Source organism: Mobula birostris, chromosome 26 (genome assembly GCF_030028105.1).
Source record: "Mobula birostris isolate sMobBir1 chromosome 26, sMobBir1.hap1, whole genome shotgun sequence".
NCBI classification, from domain to species: Eukaryota; Metazoa; Chordata; class Chondrichthyes; order Myliobatiformes; family Myliobatidae; genus Mobula; species Mobula birostris.
The window spans coordinates 29,049,943-29,072,653 of NC_092395.1; the positions used below are offsets into that span (position 1 = coordinate 29,049,943).

The following is a 22,711-nucleotide window of genomic DNA, read 5'->3' on the forward strand; positions in this document are numbered from 1 at the left end:
GTTGTGGAACAGTTTCAGTCATTCCTCAACATGAATGGAATAAGACATATTGCATCTGCCTCATACCATCCAGCTTCAAATAACTCGGAAGGAAGTTTTGTCCAGATTCTAAAGGACAGAAGGCCATGGAAGTGAAGGCAGGGTCCCAGGAAAGATAATGTGGCTGTGATAGCAGGTCTGGGTGAGAACAGGGTTGAAGAGTAGGAGGGCAGCAGACATCACAGAGGGTTTCACTGAACTGCCTTGGAAAGGATGAGCTAAACTTCTTCAGGGTAGGAATTTATCAGTAATTGACCTTTCATCAGGACAAGAAATATTTCTTTATGCACTTGGTCTAAATAACACAACAACGTCGTACGAATCAAACGGCGAAACTTCAGGGCAGAATCTGTAACAACTATTGACAGTAAAGTGAGTGAAGAGGAAGGAAAGGCAAGAGGCCTGAGTGAGAGTAAGAGAATCCGAAGACACGTAGGCTGGGCTTCAAATGGATTTGGTGCAGTGTCAATTGCAATCAGAATAAGTACCTGGAGCTGTTTCTAATACTGTACGTGTCCCTGGTGCCCAGCACAGAAACTGTAAGATTATTGTCCTTATTGCAAAATCATATGCACTTACTTTTAGGATGCCGATTGGATGCAACAGGAATTGCGAGTTGCTGTGCATTATTTGCAAGTACAGTGCGCGGACTGCAAGCATTTGCAACGTGTGCAGATTACACACTGGATAATGTGTACGGTCAACATGCATTTGCATTTCAGGCGCTGGGCTGTGGGTATCGTGTTGCAATAGGGTAATGGGCACATTTCCGTGTCAGCAGAGCGCACGGGGGGCAACCTGCGACGCCTGTGCGCCTGCTGCCTGCGGCTGCGACGAGGAGCCGCCGGAGTCCCTGGAACCACCACACCTCGCTCGCTCGCTCGCTCAGCCTCGCGATACTTGCGCTTTAAAATGGCTACAGTGTAGCCGGGTGAGTGTTGCGAACGTCATCCGGTGCCCGCGCCCGACCCCCCGTGGGAGGCAGTGTGCGTCCGGACCGGGACCGGGACCGGGGCTGGTGCCGGGGCCCGAGCCCCTGCCCCGCACGCCGCGGTGAGTGGTTAGCGCACGCCGGGGCTCCCCTCCCGAACGCTGCAGCCGCGCTTTGGATGTGCGCCCGGAGCGCCCCGTTTTACCCGGGGAGGACGCAGCCCTCGCTGTGTTTTGTTTACATTTCTGGTCGGCGTTTTCCCGCCCACTCGGGGGGTTCACGTTTCCACATTGACTCTCCAAACCCCCCCAAAATGGAAGGAATTCCTCCCGCACTGGGGCTGGGATAAGCCCGGGGCGTCCTTTGACCGTTGCCGCTGATGTAATTCCTGGAGGTGTAGAGACTGAGTTCGGTGTTTGCATCTACATTTTTAAGGTGACCGGGCCGCCCGGCTGTTGCGGGTAGTGCGAAGATAGGCTGAACTTTCGCGAAGAAAACCCGGAATCGCGAACCGGGAACTTTTAGCAAATTTAAGATGTGTGAAACAGTTCCGAATTTGCGTTGATTTCGACGGGGCTGGGTCGGGGGTTGGAGGTGTGGGGGAACTAGTTTCGTGGTTTTCTGACATTGCCCGCACTTACTTTTGAACGTGCTGCAGCAAGTTACAGAATCAGAGTTCCACAGCAAGGAAGCGGGCCCTCCGGCCCAATGCCGGCTACGGCGCCTACCTAAACCCAGCCGAGCTCTATGGCTTCCTCTGGTGGCTCATTCCGTTGTCCTACCAGCCTTAGTGTGCAGGGGAGTAGGCAGTTGCCCCACGGATGCCTTCAGATTTTTCTTTTCTCACTTTGAAGTTGTCTCTCTCGTCTTACACTCCCATACTCCGACGGATGAGACTGACCATCCGCTTTATAAACCTGTAAGGTTTCTCCTCGGCATTATGTGCTCCAGGGGACAGTCCCAGCCTGTTCAGCCTCTCCTTATAATTCAAGACCTCCAATTCTGGTTAATATCTCTGCACCCTTCTCTGCTTATTTACAGTCTGAGTGACTAGAACTGCACTCAATACTCTTGAATTGGTGTTTGGCCTCACCAGTGCTTTGTGTGATAGTAACTATGACTCCTGTATCTAATGCCCCTGATGGATCTAACACTTTCTGTATTGTTCTTCTACCTGTGCCTCTGCTTTCAGGAAACAATGCACCTTTGCCCCTTGGTCTCAGTTCTACAGCACTCTCCAGGGCCCTATGACACACTATCTGAGCCGTGCCCTGATTTAGCCTACCACCGTGTGACATCTTGCAGTATTTGAGTTAAACTTCATCTGCCATTCTTTGGCCCACTTTCCAAGTTGATCTAGATACAATTATAATCTTAGAAAATACTTCGCGGTCCACTTTTATACCAGTTTTGGTGTCGTATGTAACTACATTGCTAAGTGCATTCTCACTGAAGAAGTTAATATAGATGACAAATGACAGTGAGTCCAGCATTGATCCCTACTGGTACCTTCTCTTTCCCTACTGGTGCTATTAAAACACACAGTTCAAGCAGGATAGTTTTATGGAGTGCTTGCTTGCTACCTTGTAAGCACTATGCAGTTGTTTAAAGTACTGACAAAACTGGGTGTGAGGTTCAAATGGTTTCATTGGGAAAGTTTGCAGATGGCCAGATATTTGGTAAATTTCATGCTTCAGGTAAATCTACCAACTTTCTAACTTGCAAATGACCTTCACAAGCAAATAACAGGGTCTCTTGAGCTTCTATTAGTTGCGGTAGAGTTGGTGCTTCCTGATGAGGTAGGTACTAGTTGTGGTTTGTGCTCTATTTGGGAAATAGGAATGTTGAAGCAATGTAATGGGATTGGATTAGCTCGACCTAAAGGCTGCCATTGCAGAATTGGTGGAATTGTAGGGTTTTTTTAAATTTAAAATATCACAATAATGCCAAGTTTCAGATTTCAAGAGCAGCAAATCATAACTCAATTACTCCAGTGATAGCAAAATAAAAATAGAATCATGTGTTCCACTTGTTAGCCTGTTGACAGCACATTCAGGACAGTTCTATCCGAATTCACAGAGTTTGCAGAACTTGTCAATATAAGTGCCTGGGAGCAGTTAAAAATTCTTCAGCAAATGGTCGTCTCCTGTAGCTGTATCTCGGTGAAGCTTTGACATTGAACGTTGACCGCTGGCCTCTGATAGAGAGCTGGTTTGGTTGTACAAGAGTTGGAGAGCTTACCCACTGTGTCATTTCAAAATGGCTCAGTTTCTTATTGGGCTGTGTTGTATTGCTGGTCGGCTGTTACTTAGTCCTGAGCCTTCACGGCTCTCTTGTATTCATTTTGGAGTATCTGGCTGTTTCACACTGATCTGGTTTTGTGTTTTCCAATTCCATTCAGACTTGGAGCTAGAAGAGCCAGCATTAATTGCTGAAAGCCAGCTTATAAATGCCGTAAGCCTGAGTTTAATAACGCACTCTCAGAAGAGAGCAAATTCTAGCAGTGATGTTACTCCTAATGCTTTCAGGTCCAGGGATCACACTCATACTTAACAGATCTTTGAGCTCCCTGCCTCCAGGCTACCAAACTCCAGTAATTCATATGGTGGGCCTGTTTTCCATCGCCTTTTCCTGTTCTATCATACTCCGTGATTGATTCATCGTTGATGCCAAGTAACAGGCTTGCTCCCAGCCTAGAGGAAAGTACATATAGTACTGCCATGTTCAAAGTAAACACGTTATTAAAGTACATATATGTCACTATATAATAATAGTAGGCATCTGTTAGTCTTGTGAGACCATGGATTTGTGCCTTAGAAGGTTTCCAGGGCACAGGCCTGGGCAAGGTTGTATGGAAGACCAGCAGTTGCCCATGCTGCAAGTCTCCCCTCTCCACGCCACCGATGTTGTCCAAGGGAAGGGCATTAGGATCCATACAGCTTGGCACCGGTGTCGTCGCAGAGCAATGTGTGATTAAGTGCCTTGCTCAAGGATACAACACGCTGCCTCAGCCAAGGCTTGAACTAGCGACCTTCAGATCACTAGACGAACACCTTAACCACTTGGCCAACACTATATACGCCCCCGAGATTGCACCCAACAGGGCGGACAGACAGCCAGTGTACAAATACAAAAGAGAAAACTAAATATCGATAACTTGAGATGAAGGGTCCTTGAAAGTGAGTCCATAGCTTGTGGGAACAGTTCAATGATGGGGTAAGTGAAATTGAATAAAGTTATCCCCACTGGTTCCTGAACCTGTTGTCTGAGCCCTGAGGCTCCTGTACCACCTTCCTGATGGCAGCAGCGGGAAGAGAGCGTGCCCTGGGTGGTGGGGGTCCCTGATGATGGATGCTGCTTTCCTGTGACAGCACTGTGTGGATGTGCTCAATGGCGGGGGAGGCTTTACCCGTGATGGGCTGGGCCTTGCACATTCCCTACTCCCTTGCATATTTGGGTGGAATCAGTGACCACTAGGGGTTAAGTGATGTAGAATTGCCTTCAGCAACTTCATCGCAAGAATGAAAAAATTGCAAGGGCTCCTATTTTATCATAATTTAATAATTCGTGGGTTGGTATCCATGCAAGTCATCACAATGTCATCTTTGAAAGTATGTTCTAAAAGGTTTAAGTATAAAATAAAAAACCTAAATTATTTCCAGTTTTCTCAAATTGCAAAGTAAGAGATAGTTTGCGTGTTATATTTGGGACAAAAATGTGCTATTTTGCAACTTCCTTTTTTTTTGCATTGAAAGGTAACTGTGATATATTAGTAAGCAAAGTATGCAGTTTTCCAGCACCCTTGTTGTTCAAAAACAGAAAGCAAAAGTGCTGGGAACATTCAATAGGTCAGGCAGCAACTGTAGAGAGAGGAACGAGGATTAACACCTCAGGTTAATGACCTTTCATGTGAACTGATGCTTTAAGGATGTTGCCCTTTTAAGGGATTAGTACATGTTTTCACCTTCAACAATTCCCACCGCTGTCTGTAAGGAATTTGTACGTTCTCCCCGTAAACCTGGTGGGTTTCCTCCAGGTGCTCTGGTTTCCTCTCACGTTCCAAAAACGTACTGGTTGGTAGGTTAATTACTGGGCTATAACTGGGCAGTGCTGGCTTGTTTGGTCAGAATGGCCTGTTACTCTGCTGTAATCTCTTGAAATAAAAATTGCTAGGATTGTCCTTTTATTTACAACAAATTTTGCAGCTGCTTCAATTTTCCTTGAGCGCTAGTTGACTGAGTAACCATAAATGTCACACACTAGCCCCAAACACCTCGTTACTTTTCTTGGCTCTGATTCTTTCACCAGATCATCTTCGTCACCAGTATATGTTCTTAGTGGCTGCTTAATCGTTAAAGTCTGTTTCTGAGTGTACAGTTGATATCGGGCAGTGCAGTGAGGTTATATTCAGGGTTCTCTACACAGCGCACTGGAACATGTATATTTACTTTATTGTCGACGCTAGAGCGTACAATCATCACAGCGATATTTGATTCTGCGCTTTGCGCTCCCTGGATTACAAATCGATAGTAAATATTAAAAATTTAAATTATAAATCATAAATAGAAAAGGGAAAGTAAGGTAGTGCAAAAAAATCTGAGAGGCAGGTCAGGATATTTGGAGGGTACGGCCCAGATCCAGGTACAATTGTATGTTGCTGCAGTTCTTAAAGGGGCCAAGTCTTAAACTTCAAAGGGCCATATATTAGAATGAAATTATTACAACTTTGGTTTTTAAATGGAGCTTGGACCAGTTACTCACACCCTGCCTCACTGTAATGCCACTAGGAAAATTTTTGCATACACTATGCAAATTAATTTGTTTATTTGAATTAAGTTTGCTTAGTTTTAAAGTCCAGAGTTTTAAAACCTCGTGCTGCATGCATAAGTTTCAAAATGATTGATGTCAATCTCCTTCAGTGTTGAAATTGTGCAAAGTGTCAGTAGTGCAATGAAAATGATGCTGGGTTTTACTCATCTTGGGTTCTGATTGAATATATTAAGGAAATAAATTGCATTCAAAGTACATTTATTATCCGAGTATGCATACAGTATGGCTTCTTCATGAGCAGCCAGGAAAGAAAGAAAACCTGGAACCTGTCCAAAGGTAAAACATCACAAACCACCCCCCCATGTGCAAAAAAACAAATCGTGCAAACTGCAACAAGATTATCAACCCACCCATGCACAAAAAAAAACAATCGTGCAAATGACAATAAGAAAGAATGAGCGAAAACATAGAATATAAAACAAAATTAATCATATTCAGTTCAGCTTGGCAATCATTATCTACAGGCCGCCCCAACTCAAAGTCCAAACCGCAGACCCAGAACTGCGGGACCAAAATCTCGGCCTTTCCTCTTAACAAATGTCCAGTAACTAGGAGCCCTGATTCTGTTAAAGTTGGTGTCCTATGCATGAACTTTAACTTTATTTGTAAACTTTGGAATATAACTGTGATGGGAGTAGTGTTTGGTAAATTACTTCCCAGTCTGGTGACATCTTTAGTGTTCTAGCATTTTTCTACAGTGAATTTTAACAAGACTATAATAATTCGAACTTCTTTTCTCTCTCTCCCCCCAGACAGAAACATCGGGACAAGTTGTTTTACTTGGAGTCTGGTGTCAGCTCCTCCTCATTCAAGCCGGCGTCTTACGATGAGCCTAGTCCTAGAGCTGGCAGAATCATGTCTCACAGTACGGAGCCAGAAAAGGGGGTGGTAGCCACCACCCAGTCACTGGAGGGTATGAAACACTGAACAGGTTTATTAGCCTTTCAGGCAGAATAGTTACATGCAAATGTTCAAATGCTGACAAGTAAAGACTTAAATATCGTTTTGTTCTTGCTTTAATAGCGACGTTTAAGGCACCAAAGGAGGCTTAATTTGTAATTAGCTCTGCAAGTGCTCAGCAATCTGATTTGTATGTTAGATTGCACCAATGAAAATGCAATAAATTGAGTCTTGGTTTTTATACGAGATTTGGATCTACTTGTAAAACTCTGATTAAGTTATGACTAACTGAGTTGGGAATGACAAACAATCTGCTAGAACAACTAAGTAGGTCTATACAGGGAAAGGAATTGGTGGCGTTTTGTGTCGAAGCCCTGTATCAGGACTGAGAGTGGAAAGACCATAGAACATAAGATATAGAAGCAGAATTAGACCATTTGGCCCATTGAGTCTGCTCCACCATTTCATCATACTGATCCATTTCCCTCTCAGCCTCAATCTTCTGCCTTCTCCCCATATCCCCTCATGCCTTGACCAATGAAGAATCAACCTCTGCCTTAAATATTTGTAAAGATTTGGCCTCCACAGCTGCCTTTGGCAACAAATTCCACAGATTCACCACTCTCTGGCTAAAGAATTCCTCATCTCTGTTCTAAAAGGATACCCCTCTATTCTGAGGCTGTGTCCTCTGGTCTTAGACTCTCTTATCATCCTCTCCTCATCCACTCTACCAAGACCGTTCACCATTTGATAAGTTACAATAAGGTCACCCCTCATTCTTCTGAATTCTAGTGAATACAGGCCCTGAGCAATCAAACGCTCTTCATTTGACAAGCTGTTCAATACTGGAATCATTTTTGTGACGCTCCTTTGAACCCTCTTCAGTGTCAGCACATCCTTTTAAAATTGAAGAGCCCAAAACTGCTCTCAATACTCCGAGAGGCCTCACTTTATAAAGCCTCAACATTACATCCTTGCTTTTGTATTCTAATTCTCTGGAAATGAATGCTAATAACACATTTGCCACAGACTCAACCTTCCTTTTAGGGAATTCCTGCGCAAGGACACTCAAGTCCTTTTGCACTTCAGAAATTAGATTTTTCTCTCCATTTAGAAAGAAGTCTACCCTTTTATTTCTTCTACCAAAGTGCTTAACCATACATTTCCTATACTGTATTCCATCTGTCACTTATTTGCCCATTCACCTAATCTGTCTAAGCCTTTCTGTAGCCTCTCTTATTCCTCAAACCTACCTGCCCCTGTCCAGCTGTCTACAAACTTTGCAACAAAGCTATCAATTCCACTATCCAAGTCATTGACATATAACATAAAAAGAAATGGTCCCAACATAGACCCCTGTGGAACACCACTAGTCACTGGCAGCCAACCAGAAAAGGCTCCCTTTATTCCCACTCTTGCCTCCTGCCACTCAGCCAATGCTCTATCCATGCTAGTATATTTCCTGTAATCCCATGGGCTCTGAACTTGTGAAGCAGCCTCATGTGCGGCATTTTGTCAAAGGCCTTCTGAAAATCCAACATCAGCTGTTTTCCCCTTTTGCCCATCCTGCCTGTTATTTCCTCAAAGAACTCCAACAGATTTGTTGGGCAAGATTTTCCCTTGAAGAAACCTTGCTGACTACAGCCTATTTTATCATTTGCCTCTATGTACCGTGAGACCTCATCCTTAACAATCGATTCCAACATCTTCCCAACCACTGAGGTCAGACTAACTGGCCTATAGTTTCCTTTCTACTGCCTCTCTCTCCTCTTGAAGAATGGAGTGATATTTGCAATTTTCCAGTCTTGTGAAACCATTCCAGAATCTAGTGATTCTTGAAAGGTTATTACTAATGCCTCCATAACCTCTTCAGCTACCTCTTTCAGAACCCTGGGGTGTACACCATCTGGTCCAGGTGACTTATCTACCTCCAGACCTTTCAGTTTCCCAAAAACATTCTCCCTAGTTATGGCAATATGGCACGCTTCTGATCCCTGACACTCTGGAACTTCCAAGGGAGGTGACAAAGGATTCTGAGATGATTGGTGGACTGAGGAGGCGCAGAAGATGACATGCACAGAGAATGATTAGCATAGATAGAGAATTGGTTAACCAATCGAAAGCAGAGAGTTGGAAGGACAAACTCCAAGGCAGAGTACAAAGTAAATGGCAGGATACTTGGTAGTGTGGAGGAGCAGAGGGATCTCGGGGTACATGTCCACAGATCCCTGAAAGTTGCCTCACAGGTGGATAGGGTAGTTAAGAAAGCTTATGGGGTGTTAGCTTTCATAAGTCGAGGGATAGAGTTTAAGAGTCGCGATGTAATGATGCAGCTCTATAAAACTCTGGTTAGGCCACACTTGGAGTACTGTGTCCAGTTCTGGTCACCTCACTATAGGAAGGATGTGGAAGCATTGGAAAAGGTACAGAGGAGGTTTACCAGGATGCTGCCTGGTTTAGAGAGTATGCATTATGATCAGAGATTAAGGAAGCTAGGACTTCTCTCTTTGGAGAGAAGGAGGATGAGAGGAGGCATGATAGAGGTGTACAAGATAATAAGAGGAATAGATAGAGTGGATAGCCAGCGCCTCTTCCCCAGGGCACCACTGCTCAATACAGGAGGACATGGCTTTAAGGTAAGGGGTGGGAAGTTCAAGGGGGATATTAGAGGAAGGTTTTTTACTCAGAGAGTGGTTGGTGCGTGGAATGCACTGCCTGAGTCAGTGGTGGAGGCAGATACACTAGTGAAATTTAAGAGACTACTAGACAGGTATATGGAGGAATCTAAGGAGGGGGCTTATTTGGGAGGCAGGGTTTGAGGGTCAGCACAACATTGTGGGCCAAAGGGCCTATACTGTGCTGTACTGTTCAATGTGCTATGAGTTGAGGTACATGGGTGTTTCTCTGATCGGCTGTCAGTGATGAACAGTGTGCTGGGCCTGCAACTGTTCACAATGTACATAGACAAGCTATCAAGGTGGCAAATGGAATGTTGGCCTTCATTGCTAGGAGGATTGAGTTTAAGAGCTGGGAGGCTATGCTGCAACTGTCCAGGGTACCGGGGAGGTTGCATCTGGAGTTCCGCATGCCTATCTGGTCTCCTTACTTGATGAAGGATATACTGGTTTTGGAGGCAGTGCAGAGGAGGTTCACCAAGTTGATTCCAGAGGTGAAGGGGTTTAGAATATGAGGAGAAATTGAGCTGCCTGGGACTGTACTTGCTGGCATTCAGAAGATCTTATAGAAACATACAAAATTATGAAAGGGATAAATAAGATGGAGGCAGGAAAGTTGTTTCCACTGATAGGTGGAACTAGAACTAGGGGACATTGACTCAAATTTGGGGGGGGGGAGTAAATTTAGGATGGAGATGAGGAGGAACTGCTTTTCCTAAAGAGTGGTGAATCTGTGGAATTCTCTGTCCAATGAAGCAGTGGAGGCTACCTCAGTAAGTATATTTAAGACAAAGTTTGATATATTTTTGCATAGGAGGGGAATTACGGGTTATGGGGGAAAGGCAGGTAGGTGGAGATGAGTCCATGGCCAGATCAGCCATGATCTTATTGAATGGCGGGGCAGGCTCGATGGCTGGATGGTCTACTCCTGCTCCTATTTCTTGTGTCCTTGTGTAAGTAGCGCCAGGTAGGGGAGGTGAACGGGTGTGAAATCAGAAGACCAGCAAGTGAATGATAGATGGAAGCAGACAGACAGGAAGGAGCAGGGTGGTGAAGGTAGGGGACAGCCGCTGGAAGAACACAAAGCACGAGCAGTGCTGGACCGATAAGTAAAGGAAGTGAGAATGGAATGCAACACACATAATAATTGCTGGTGAACGCAGCAGGCCAGGCAGCATCTATAGGAAGAGGTACAGTTGACGTTTCGGGCTGAGATCCTTTGTCAGGACTAACTGAAGGAAGAGCTAGTAAGAGATTTGAGAGGGGGAGGGGGAGATCGGAAATGACAGGAGGAGACAAGAGGGGGAGGGATGGAGCCAAGAGCTGGACAGGTGATTGGCAAAAGGGATATGAGAGGATCATGGGACAGGAGGCCTAGGGAGAAAGAAAGGGGGAGGGGAGGAAACCCAGAGGATGGGCAAGGGGTATAGTGAGAGGGACAGAGGGAGAAAAAGAGAGAGAGAAAAAAAACATTGTGTATGTAATAATAATAGCTAATGGATGGGGTACGAAGGGGAGGTGGGGCATTAACGGAAGTTAGAGAAGTCAGTGTTCATGCCATCAGGTTGGAGGCTACCCAGACGGAATATAAGGTGTTGTTCGTCCAACCTGAGTGTGGTTTCATCTTTATAGTAGAGGAGGCCATGGATAGACATATCAGAATGGGAATGGGACGTGCAATTAAAATGTGTGGCCACTGGGAGATCCTGCTTTCTCTGGCGGACAGAGCGTAGGTGTTCAGCAAAGCGGTCTCCCAGTCTGCGTCGGGTCTCACCAATATATAGAAGACCACATCGGGAGCACCGGATGCAGTATATCACCCCAGCCGACTCTCAGGTGAAGTGTTGCCTCACCTGGAAGGACTGTCTGGCGCCCTGAATGGTGGTGAGGAAGGAAGTGTAAGGGCATGTGTAGCACTTGTTCCACTTACACGGATAAGTGCTGGGATAGAGATCGGTGGGAAGGGATGGGAGGGACAAATGGACAAGGGAGTCGCGTAAGGATGCATTGGAGAGAGGTGAATGATGGTTGGGACCAGATGAAGTGGGTACGGGGGAGTGTGGGAGCTAGGGACCTGAGTGTGAGGGGTGAATAGAATGAGGATGGAGGGGGAAGGGGGCTGGAGGTTCTGTGAGATAAGGGACAAAAATAGGGTCAGAAAGAGGAGGGGAAGGCGGGGAATAATAGAGAGCTACTTAAAATTGGAAACTTGAGTTGGGAATAAGGTTGGTTAGGGCCAGGTCTAGTTGTGATGTCCTTTTTGATCAACCCACCTGATTTGATAAATTGACACTCGGATAAGATACCTGGTGTTTCTTTGAGAACACGGCCAACAAGAGATTTTTCTTGAAGACTTTTTATTAAGAGTAAGGAAAGCTTTGCCTTGAATGTTCATTGACTTGTTAATGTAAACTAACTACTTTGGGGCACTTAGTGTTGGGAGCTTTCATTTTATACTTTAAAAGCATTGAAGTGGTTCCAGTAACAAAACGAGTCAGACTAAATAAAGCATTGGTTGCCGGAATGAATTTTATTCTCAGCAAAGATCCAACAGAAAACTTCCTGTTCTGCTGTGTATGGATAGAGTGTAGAAGCTGGGAAGAAGGGTGTTGAAGTGAAACGAGTGGGGAAGGTTGTTTCCATTAGAAGGTGCAGCCACACAGGATGATGCTCTAGTCCTGAAAGTCATCCACCTGTTAAAGCAGAGGTGTAAACTTCACAAATAAAACAAGGAGCAACCGAATAGAGTTGTGCCGACTCTGTGCAACTAGGGATGCAATTAATTAAATTCAATGATGTTGGAATAAATGCTAAGGTGAGTTTATCTGTACTGTATTTGTTAGTTCCTAAGAGTATAACCCTCCTGAGGTGGATGTGAAGAACTGTTTGCTGCAACAGTTTAAGGGGAACAACCTGAAGTACAAAAACATGGAACAAAGCATTTTTCAAAGCTCTGTTTTATTTTGAATCCTCAATGGAAATCAAGCTGCAAAAAAAAAGCTTAAACATGAGGTTGAACCATTTGGATTTTGCCCCTGATTTTTATTTTTCTTTCTCTGTGCGATGGTTGCAAACTAGTTTTAATAATTGAATATTTGGTTCTGTAGAATTGTTTTCCCTGGAGTGAAAGAGGCTGTGAGGTGATCTTGGAGGTCTCTAAAATCCTGAGGGGTGTTGATAGCGTTGTACCCTGAAATCTCATCCATAATAATGGATTCAAAAAGGGAGAAGCACAAATCACGTGTATCAGTATTGCAGTGGAATAGAAGGAATCACAGAGGCATGAGAGAGGTGCTTGCCCAGGTAGATTGGAGGGGGTACTCACAGGGATGACAGGAGAACAGGGGTGCCTGAAGTTTCTGGGAATAGTTCACAAGGTGCAGGTTAGATGTGTCTTACAGAAGTAGGTGTTCTCAAATGGCAGGGGTTGGCAACCATGGCTGACAAGGGAAGTTAACTACTACTACTATGTCAACTCAGGCCTAGGGGGCTGGCGTCGGGCATGATGACGGACTCTTCACTTCTCCCTCCCCCTCATCAGTGTGTTCAGTTCATCTACATTAGCCGTGCCGCTATCTTCTAGGAGTGTGTTGACCATAGTCTTGGGAGGGCCCCCAGGGTTCATCCTCCCGTGCTTGGGCTCCCATATGATGACTAGGCTGGCAGGTAGCTCGGGGTGGCGTAGACAGTGCCCCGCTAGTTGCAGTCTTCTCGCCTCGATTTTAGTGGTGAGCATCGGTAGGTTGTTATAGAGCTCAACGTTCGTCATGTGCTGTTGCCAACTCACATCAAGAGCCATCCGGAGCATTCATGTATAGCAACCATCTAGAGACTTGCGCATTGTCTTACTGAGTGTCCACGTCTCACATCCATACGTGAGAATGGACTCTATGACTGCTAAAAGCCAAGGAAAGGGTATATAAGATAGCAAAAGTGAGTAGGAAGTTGGATGTTTGGTAAGCTTTTAAAATCCAACAAAAGGCAACTAAAAAGCTATAAGAAGGGAGAAGATAAAATATGAGGGCAGACTAGCCAATAATATAAAGCAAGATACTAAAGTTTTTTTTGAGTTATATGAAGAGTAAAAGGGCGGTGAGAGTTGATATTGAACCACTGGAAAATGATGCTGGTGAGGTAGTAATGGGGGACAAGGAAATGACAGATGAACTTAATGGGTACTTTGCGTCCGTCTTCACTGTGGAAGACACTAGCAGTCTGCCAGAGATTCATGAGTGTCAGGGAGCAGGAGTGAGTGCCATTGATATTACAAAGGAAAAAGTGCTAAGCAAACTGAAAAGTCTTATGGTGGATAAGTCACCTGGACCAGATGGACTTCATCCCAGAGTCCTGAGAGGGGTTGCTGAAGAGAGCAGATGCATTGCTCATGATCTTTCAAGGATCACTTGATTCTGGCATGGTCACAGAGGACAGGAAGATTGCAAATGTCACTCCTTAAGGGAGAAAGGCAAAGGAAAGGAAATTATGGGCCAGTTAGCCAAACCTCAGTGGATGGGAAAGTGTTGGAGTCTATTATTAAGAATGAGGTTTTGAGGTACTTGGAGACTAATGATAATATAAGTCAAAGTCAGCATAGTTTCTGTAAAGGGAAATCTTGCCTGACAAATCTGTTGGAGTTCTTTGAGGAAGTAACAAGCAGGGTGGACAAAAGAGAGGCAGTGGTTGTCATTTACTTGGATTTTCAGACAGCATTTAATAAGGTGCCACACACAAGGCTGCTTAAGAAGATAAAATCCTATGGTGTTACAGGAACGATACTGGCATGGATAGAGGAATGGCTGACAGGCAGGAGGCAGCGAGTGGGAATAAAAGGGGCCTTTTCTGGTTGGCTGCCAGTGACTAGTGGTTTCCTCAGGAGTCGGTATTGGGACCACTACTTTTCACATTGTTTGTCAGTGATTTGGATAATGGAATTGATGGCTTTGTGGCAAAGTTTGCAGATGATACAAAGATAAGTGGAGGGATAGATAGTGCTGAGGAAGCAATGCAATTGCAGCAGGACTTAGACAAATTGGAAGAATGGGCAAAAAAGTGGCAGATGGAATTCATGTATGAAACTGCATTTTGGTAAAAGGAGCCATAGTGCAGACTATTACCTTATTGTGGAGGAGGTTCAAACATCAGAGGTGCAGAGGGACTTGGGAGCCCTCGTGCAAGACCCCCAGAAGGTTAATTTTCAGATTGAATTGTGCATGAAAAGTAAAACTCATTGTTAAATCGCCATCTAAATATGCAATGTACAATTTGTAATAAATACTATGTACAACAGGACAGTCAATATAGTAACATAGAAATACAATTATAACAGCATGAGTTAATCAGTCTGACGGCCTGGTGGAAGAAGCTGTCCTGGAGCCTGTTGGTCCTGGCTTTTATGCTGCGGTACAGTTTCCCAGATGGTAGCAGCTGGAACAGTTTCTAGTTGGGGTGACTCGAGTCCCCAAAGATCCTTTGGGCCCTTTTTACACACCTGTCTTTGTAAATGTCCTGAATAGTGGGAAGTTCACACCTACAGATGCACTGGGCTGTCCGCACCACTCTCTGCAGAGTCCTGCGATTAAGGGAGGTACAGTTCCCATACCAGGCAGTGATGCAGCCAGTTGGGATGCTCTCAATTGTGTCCCTGCAGAAAGTTCTTAGGATTTGGGGGTCCATACCAAACTTCTTCAACCACCTGAGGTGAAAGAGGCACTGTTGTGCTTTTTTCACCACACAGCTGGTGTGTACAGACCACGTGAGATCCTTGGTGATGTGTATGCCAAGGAACTTGAAACTGTTCACCCTCTCAACCCCAGATCCATTGATGTCAATAGGGGTTAGCCTGTCTCCGTTCCTCCTGTAGTCCACAACCAGCTCCTTTGTTTTTGCGACATTGAGGGAGAGGTTGTTTTCTTGACATCACCGTGTCAGGGTGATGACTTCTTCTCATTATTATTTGAGATTAGGCCAATCAGTATAGTGTCTTCAGCAAATTTAATTAGCAGATTGGAACTGTGGTTGGCAACACAGTCATAAGTATACAGGGAGTAAAAGAGGGGGTTTAGGACATAGCCCTGAAGGGTCAGAGGGGCAGAGGTAAGGGAGCCCACTCTTACCACATGCTGGCGATCTGACAGGAAGGCCAGGATCCAGATGCACAAGGCAGGGTGAAGGTTGAGGTCTCTGAGATTCTTGTCGAGCCTGGAGGGAATTATGGTGTTGAATGCTGAACTGTAGTTGAAGAACAGCATTCTCACATGAGCATCCTTCTTCCAGATGTGCAAGGACGATGTGTAGAGCTGTAGCCCTATTGCAACATCTGTCAATTGGTTGTGTTGGTAGGTGAATTGTAGGGGGTCCAGTTTGGGTGGTAGCATGCTGCAGATGTGGTCCTTAACCAGCCTCTCAAAGCATTTGCTTATTAGTGAGGTGAGTACGATAGGACACCAGTCGTTCAGACATGTTACGTTGGTCTTTTTAGGTACAGGGCCATGGTGGATGTTTTGAAGCAGGAGGGCACACTACGCTGGGAGAGGCAGAGATTAAAAATGTCTGTAAACACACCTGCCAGTTGTGCTGTGCACATCGTAGGTACCCGCCCTGGGATGCCATCCGGTCCTGCGGCCTTGTGACTGTCCACTCGTTGGAAACACCAGCGTACTTTAGCCTCAGAGATAACCAGGGTGCAGGTCGCTTCAGGGGCATGGAACCAAGTGTAAAAAAAAGATCTAGCTCATCTGGGAGAGAGGCAGCAATGTTGGAAACTCCACTTTGTTTAGTTTTAAAGTCTGCAGTGGTCCACAGACCTTGCCATAAGCTGCGTGTGTTGGTGGAGAGTTGAGTGTGGATCTTGTCCCAGTATTGTCGTGTCACTGCCTCGGTGACTGTGCAGATCATAGCTGCATTTCTTGAGTTCCTGTTGGTCACCGGCAACATAAGTTCCGTGTCGCACAGTAAGTGCTGCTCGCATGGAACTGTTGATCCAGTGTCTCTAGTTTGGATAGACCCTGACCAATTTCTGGGGGGCGACATCCTCGATACACTTCCGGATAAAACTCATGACCCCTTCTGTGAACTGGAGACATCCTCATCATGGAAGACATTCCAGTCGGCATCATCAAAGCAGTCTGGTAAAGAAGGCAAATGCAGTGTTGGCATTTATTTCAACGGGATTAGAATATAAAAGCAAGGAGATAATGCTGAGCCTTTATAAGACACTAGTCAGGCTGCACTTGGAGTATTGCCAACAGGTTTGGGCCCCATATCTCAGAAAGGGTGGGTTATCATTGGAAAGGGCCCCAGAGGAGGTTCACAAGGATGATTCTGGGAAAGAAGGGGTTAACATATGAGGAGCGTTTGGCAGCTTTGGGCCTGTACTCGTTGGAATTTAGAAAAATGTGGGGGTGAATCTCATTGAAACCTACTGAATGTTGAAAGGACTAGATATGGTGGATGTGGAGAGGAGATTTGGTAAGGGTATTTGGAACTAGAGGGCACAGCCTCAAAATTGAGGGGCAACCTTTTAGAACAGAGGTAAGGAGGAATTGTTTTAGCTAGAGAGCAGTGAATCTGTGGATTGCTGTGCCACAGACTGCAGTGGAGGCTCAGTCCGTGGCTATATTTAAGGTGGAAGTTGATCGTTTCCTAATTGGTCAGGGCATCGAAAGATGTGGTGAGAGAGCAGGTGTGCGAGGTTGAGTCAGATCCAAGATCAGCCATGATGGAATGGCAGAGCAGGTTCGATGGGCTGAATAGCCTAATTCTACTCCTATGTCTTGTGGTCTTATGGGCTCCAGCATCTTCCAAACTATTGAAGTCAAACTAACTGGCCTATAATTTTTTTTCTTCCTCCCTCCCTCCTTAAAAAGTGAAGTGACATTTGCAGCCTTCCTCTCTAGTACCATTCCAGAATCAAGTGATTCTTGAAAGATCACTACTAATGCCTCCACAATCTCTTCAGCTACCTCTTTCAGAACCCTAGGGTGTAGTCTATTTGGTCTAGGTGACTTATCTACCCTAAGATCTATCATCTTCCCTAGCAGCTTCTCCATGGTAATAGCAACTGCACTCACTTCTGCCTCTTTTGACTCTTGAATTTCTGGCATACTGCTAGTGACTTCCACAGCAAAGACGGATGCAAAATATTTATTCAGTTTTTCTGCCATTTCTTTGCCCCGTTACTATCCTGTGTCATTTTCCAGCTGTCCGATATCCATTCTCACCTCTCATTTACTCTTTCTATGTCTGAGAAAAGTTTTATATTATTAGCTAGTTTACCTTCATATTTCCTCTTTTCTCTCCTCGTGGCTTTGTAGCTACTTTCTGTTGATTCTTAAAAGCTTCCCAATCCTCTTAATTTACCGCTATCTTTTGCCATACTGTATGCCCTCTCTTTTGCTTTAATGCTGTCTGTGACTCCCTTTGTCAACCACAGTTGTGTTATCCTCTCTTTAGAATACTTGGGGATGTGTCTGTCCTGCGCTTTCCAAATTGCTGTGAGAAACTCCAGTATTGCTGTTGTACCGTCAATCCCAGCTAGTGACCCCTTCCAATCAACTTTGCCTAGCTCTTCTCATGTCTTTGACATTCCCTTTACTCTGCTGTAATGCTAATGCATTTGACCTTTATCTTCTGCCCCTTAAACTGCAAGCTGCATAATTTGAATTCTATCAAATTATGATCACTGTCTCCTAAGGGTTCCTTTATCTTAAGCTCCCTAATCAAATTTGGTTCATTACACAACTTTTAATCCAGAAACACCTTTTTCCCCCAATGTGCTCAACTGCAAGCTGTGCTTAAAAAGCTACCTCGTGGGCATTATACAAATTCCTCTCTTGGGATCTTGCACCAACCTGATTTTCCCAATCTGCCTGCATATTGAGATGACTATCATAACATTACCCTTTTCTCATGACTTTTCCATCTTCCATTGTAATTTGTAGCCCACATCCTGGCTTCTGTTTGGAGGCCTGTATGTAACTCCCATCAGTTTCTTTTTACCCTTTCAGTTCCTTAACTCTACCCACAAAGATTCTACATCTTCCCATCCTATGTCGCATCTTCCTAAGGATTTGATTTCATTTTTTACAAACAGAGCGGCCCACCCCCTCTGCCTGTTGAGGGATTTGGGCTAAACGTAGGTAAATGGGACCAACTGAGGGTGATACGTTGGGCTGAAGGACTGTTTCTCTGATTGTGCTGGGTGCTTTGCTGCAGTATACCAATGTGGACAGCAGGGGGCCTCGATGAACAAGAAGTAGAAAGCCAACTGTAGGGGAGGTCTTGCCTGTTTCAGTCATGACCAGTCTTTACATGAATGTACTTCCTTCAGCTGGCATTGACAAGGGAAGTATAATACACCTGCATGAGCTTATCTTGTTTATTTTCAGCCACTTCATGATCTGTGGAAAACCTGATGTATGAATACTGAATATTAATTACATTTCACAAATAAATCAAATCAAACTAACGCATCTCATGGGGAAGATTGCTAAGAGATTAATCCAAAGTCCTGAAGATCTATTTGTCAGCAGTTACTGCCTACAGTTTTAAAGTTGCTAATTAAGAGAATACAGAGCGGTTTTAGCAAATACTCTTATCCCAAACTGGTGGGCAGTGCAGTGTCTAATGGATCGGTCTGGTTATAAATGGTGGTGGGGTGGATTACATTTGGAGTGTAGTCTGACACACATGACCAGATTTCTTGCCCTTTTAAATGTATTTTCGCTCCACCTGCAAGTCTGTATTCAGGCTAAATCAGGAAATTTGCCTTCTGAAATGGTTTATCCAGTTTAATATTTCCTTTTCTGGGACAAAATAAATCAGTCTGGCATGTCCTTGCAATTTATTCTGCTACATTTAAGAACCAAGATAATCCTCCCTTTCATTCATTGTTTTGTTTTTCTCCCATTGCAATCTTAAATTCCATTGGTGCCCTTTCACAGCTGTGTGTTCACTAATCAATTACCCGGTTACCCTTTGTTCGCTGTCTGTTTTTGTAAGTACGGTGACTTGCAGTGAATATAATACAAACGTTTGTAGTTGCCAGTATATCAATGTGGCATTTTGATTTGTGCCTTGTGGTTGTAGACGTCCAATGTTTTTCTTCCTTATACAAGGAAGTTAATATGAAGTTTTTTTTTGTAGTGGGACTATTTGTACAGGCTGGCAATTGGTTGGCTGATAGAAGTTTGAAAGTGATTAGAAGAATGATGTGGAAGATTAGGTGAACATTATCGTGGAAGGGGATTGTGAGGGCTGTGATGTCTTACTAGGGACATAGGTGAAAGAACCGCATTGATAAACCACATGATTTCCCAAACCTGGGGTCCACAGGGTCCTTGCTTAACGGTGGTGATCCATGGCATGAAAGAGGTTGTGAACCCCTGGTCTAGGGCTTCATTGCTGACAGCCAATGCAGGTATGACAGGCAGGGTGGCTCCCTCCTATACTGACTTGTTTCATGAGAACTCGCTGTTCTGGGTAATTGTTGATTAGTGATATATGTGATCTTTGTCTTCCAGTCTTCAGGGGCAAATTATAATTGGCTACCAACCTGCTGGGACTCCGTATGGCATGGTAGCACAATCATTTTACAGTGCCTGTGATCACCAATCGGTATTCAATTCCCACCACTGTCTGTAAGGAAATGTACGCTCTCCCTGTGACCACGTGGGTTTCCTCTGGGTTCTCTGGTTTCCTCCCATTTCCAAAAGGCACATGGTTAGGGTGAGTGAGTTGTGGGTATGCTCTATTGGTGCCAGTAGCATGGCAACCCTGCAAGCTGCCCGGCACTCCTCTCCTTTTCGATTGGACGTAAATGATTCCTTTCACTGTGCCTCTTTCAGAGTGTTGAGAAGACTCCTCGGTAACTTGGCTGGTATCTGAGACAGTCTGCTGTGCTCTGTGGAATGTCCCTAATAGTGAGTAACATTGACCAAAAATCACCAACTGAGCTGGAAACCTAAAGCATAATTATTAGAAGTACATCTGCGGAGGCAGGGGAACACTCTTTTCCCACGGATGTATCCTAGCTCAGAGTATTTCCAGCATTTCCTGTTTTTCCAGTTTTTAATGAGATGAACTGAAACTGGAAAAAGCGTGGCAGGACAGGGGATCGTTCTAGATAAGGCGATGACAAACCAGAGCTGTGGTGCCAACTCGATACAATGGGGTGATTATCTGTGCAAACGTACACAGGGAATAAACAAGAGAAAATCTGCAGATGCTGGAAATCTGTGCAACACACACAAAATGCCGGAGGAACTCAGCAGGCTAGGCAGCATCTTATGGGGCAAAAAAAGGTACAGTTGACGTTACGGGCCAAAACCCTTCGGCAGGACTGGAGGGGGAAAAAAAGCTGAGGAGTAGATTTAAAAGGTGGGGGGCGGAGGGGAGAGAGAACCAAAAGGTAATAAGTGAAACCTGGAGGGGGAGGGATGAAGTAAACGGCTGGGAAGTTGATTGATTAGATGAGGTGAGATGGGAAATGGAGAGGGGGGAGGGGCTGGGAAGTCATTACCAGAAACTTGAGAAATCTATGTTCATGCCAGCAGGTTGGAGGCTACCCAAACGGGATATAAGGTGTTGTTCCTCCAACCTAAGTGTGGCCTCCTCACAACAGTGGAGGAGGCCATGGATGGACATATCAGAATGGGAAGTGGAATTAAAATGGGTGGCCACTGGGAGATCCCTCTTGTTCTGGCGGACAGAGCGTAGATGCTCAGTGAAGCGGTCTTTCAATTTACGTCAGGTCTCACCGATGTACAGGAGGCCACACCGGGAGCACGGAACACAGTAAATGACCCCAACAGACTCACAGGTGAAGTGACGCCTCACCTGGAAGGACTTTTTAGGGCCCTGGGTGGTAGTGAGGGAGGAGGTGTAGGGGCAGATGTAGCACTTGTTCTGCTTGCAAGGATAGGCGCCAGGAGGGAGATCAGTGGGCAGGGACCAATAGGAAAGGGAGTCGCATAGGCAGCGATCCCTGCAGAACGTGGGGGGAGGGAAAGATGTGCTTGGTAGTGGGATCCCATTGGAGGTGGTGGAGGTTTTGGAGAATTTTGTGAAATGAAATAAGATTCCATTTTTTTCCTACATGATTGATCTGGAATATGGGATACTGTGATCATATTACTGTGATTTAATTGTAATGCAATTCGTATTACTTATTTTGTATCCTTATGTATTTGTACAATTTATATAATAAAAATATTGAAAGAGGAGAATTTTGTGTGGAGGCTGGTGAGGTGGTAGGTGAGGACATGGAGGCTGGTGGAGTGGTAGTGAGGTCACTTTCTGCCCTCTTCTTCTCTTCTCCTCCCCCCCCCCCCCCACTTTCTGCTTTCTCCCCCAACACTTTAAATCTACTCAGCTTTTTTTTTCTCCAGTTCTGCCAAAGGGACTCAGCCCAAAACGTCAACTGTACTTTTTTCCATAGATGCTGCCTGGCCCTGCTGAGTTCCTCCAGCATTGTGTGTGTTACACAGAGAATAAATGCCATAGAAATTGGCCTTCTCCAGTAGCAGCAGCTTAGTGCATCCCAGGACCAGGAAAACAAAAGTTTTATACATATACTGTACATAATTATGCATAACATTGGTGGTGGGAGATGGATTCCTTTGAGTTTCCTCTTGTGTTGTTTGACCAAGGTGGTCCAAACTTGTGAAGTGTAATGGACTTCCTTGGCAGGCATTCTACAGGCTTGATTTTTGCATCTTGCTTGTGAGGTCCCTTTTGAATCCTCTGATGAGATCATTTCCGGAACACCCAGTGCCCAGTTTAAATGTGCTGTATGCAAATTGTGCGTTTAAGTGTGTTTTACTGTCAGTCCACCAAATTACTAAAGTGACCTGAGGTCAAACTTCTGTTTCCGTAAATCATGATTATGGGTGTGGAATGCAAAAATGCAATCTAATAAAATTTTAAGTAAGTTAATTAGCCACTCGCAGTAAGAATGGAAGTACAGGAAGCTACATTACTGCATAGTTTCTACAGGATGTCGGATGTTCCGGGGCAGATGTTAGCGCCAACAATTACATCTACAGGAAGTGTCTCCAATTAAGATTACGTGAGCTGGAGGTTTCAGTGGGGGGGTTAAGGCAGGGTGTTTGGAGACTCTCTGACACATCAGGGAAGCAGTAGTTTGTGAGGTAAGATTTGTAGACAGTGTGAAAATGACAGCAGCCGTTAGCACCAGAGGAAGGACCTCCATAGATGCTGACTGACCTCCTGAGTTCCTCCACATTTTGTGTGTGTCTCAAGATTTCCAGCATCTGCAGAATCTGTTGTGTATATAAATGATTGTGCAGTGGGCAGTATGGGTGGTGGGAGATAAATT

The 22,711-nt window shown here is 44.9% G+C and overlaps 1 protein-coding gene across 1 annotated transcript in view; it reads left to right on the forward strand.

Moving 5' to 3' along the window:
• Positions 1-796: 796 nt before the first annotated feature.
• Positions 797-22,711, forward strand: part of znf414 (zinc finger protein 414) — a 35,284-nt gene continuing 13,369 nt past the window's right edge. Inside the window, exons 1-2 of the mRNA XM_072243860.1 lie at positions 797-1,092; positions 6,553-6,713. Coding sequence (XP_072099961.1) covers positions 797-1,092; positions 6,553-6,713 — 457 coding nt within the window. The remainder of the gene's footprint in view (positions 1,093-6,552; positions 6,714-22,711) is intronic.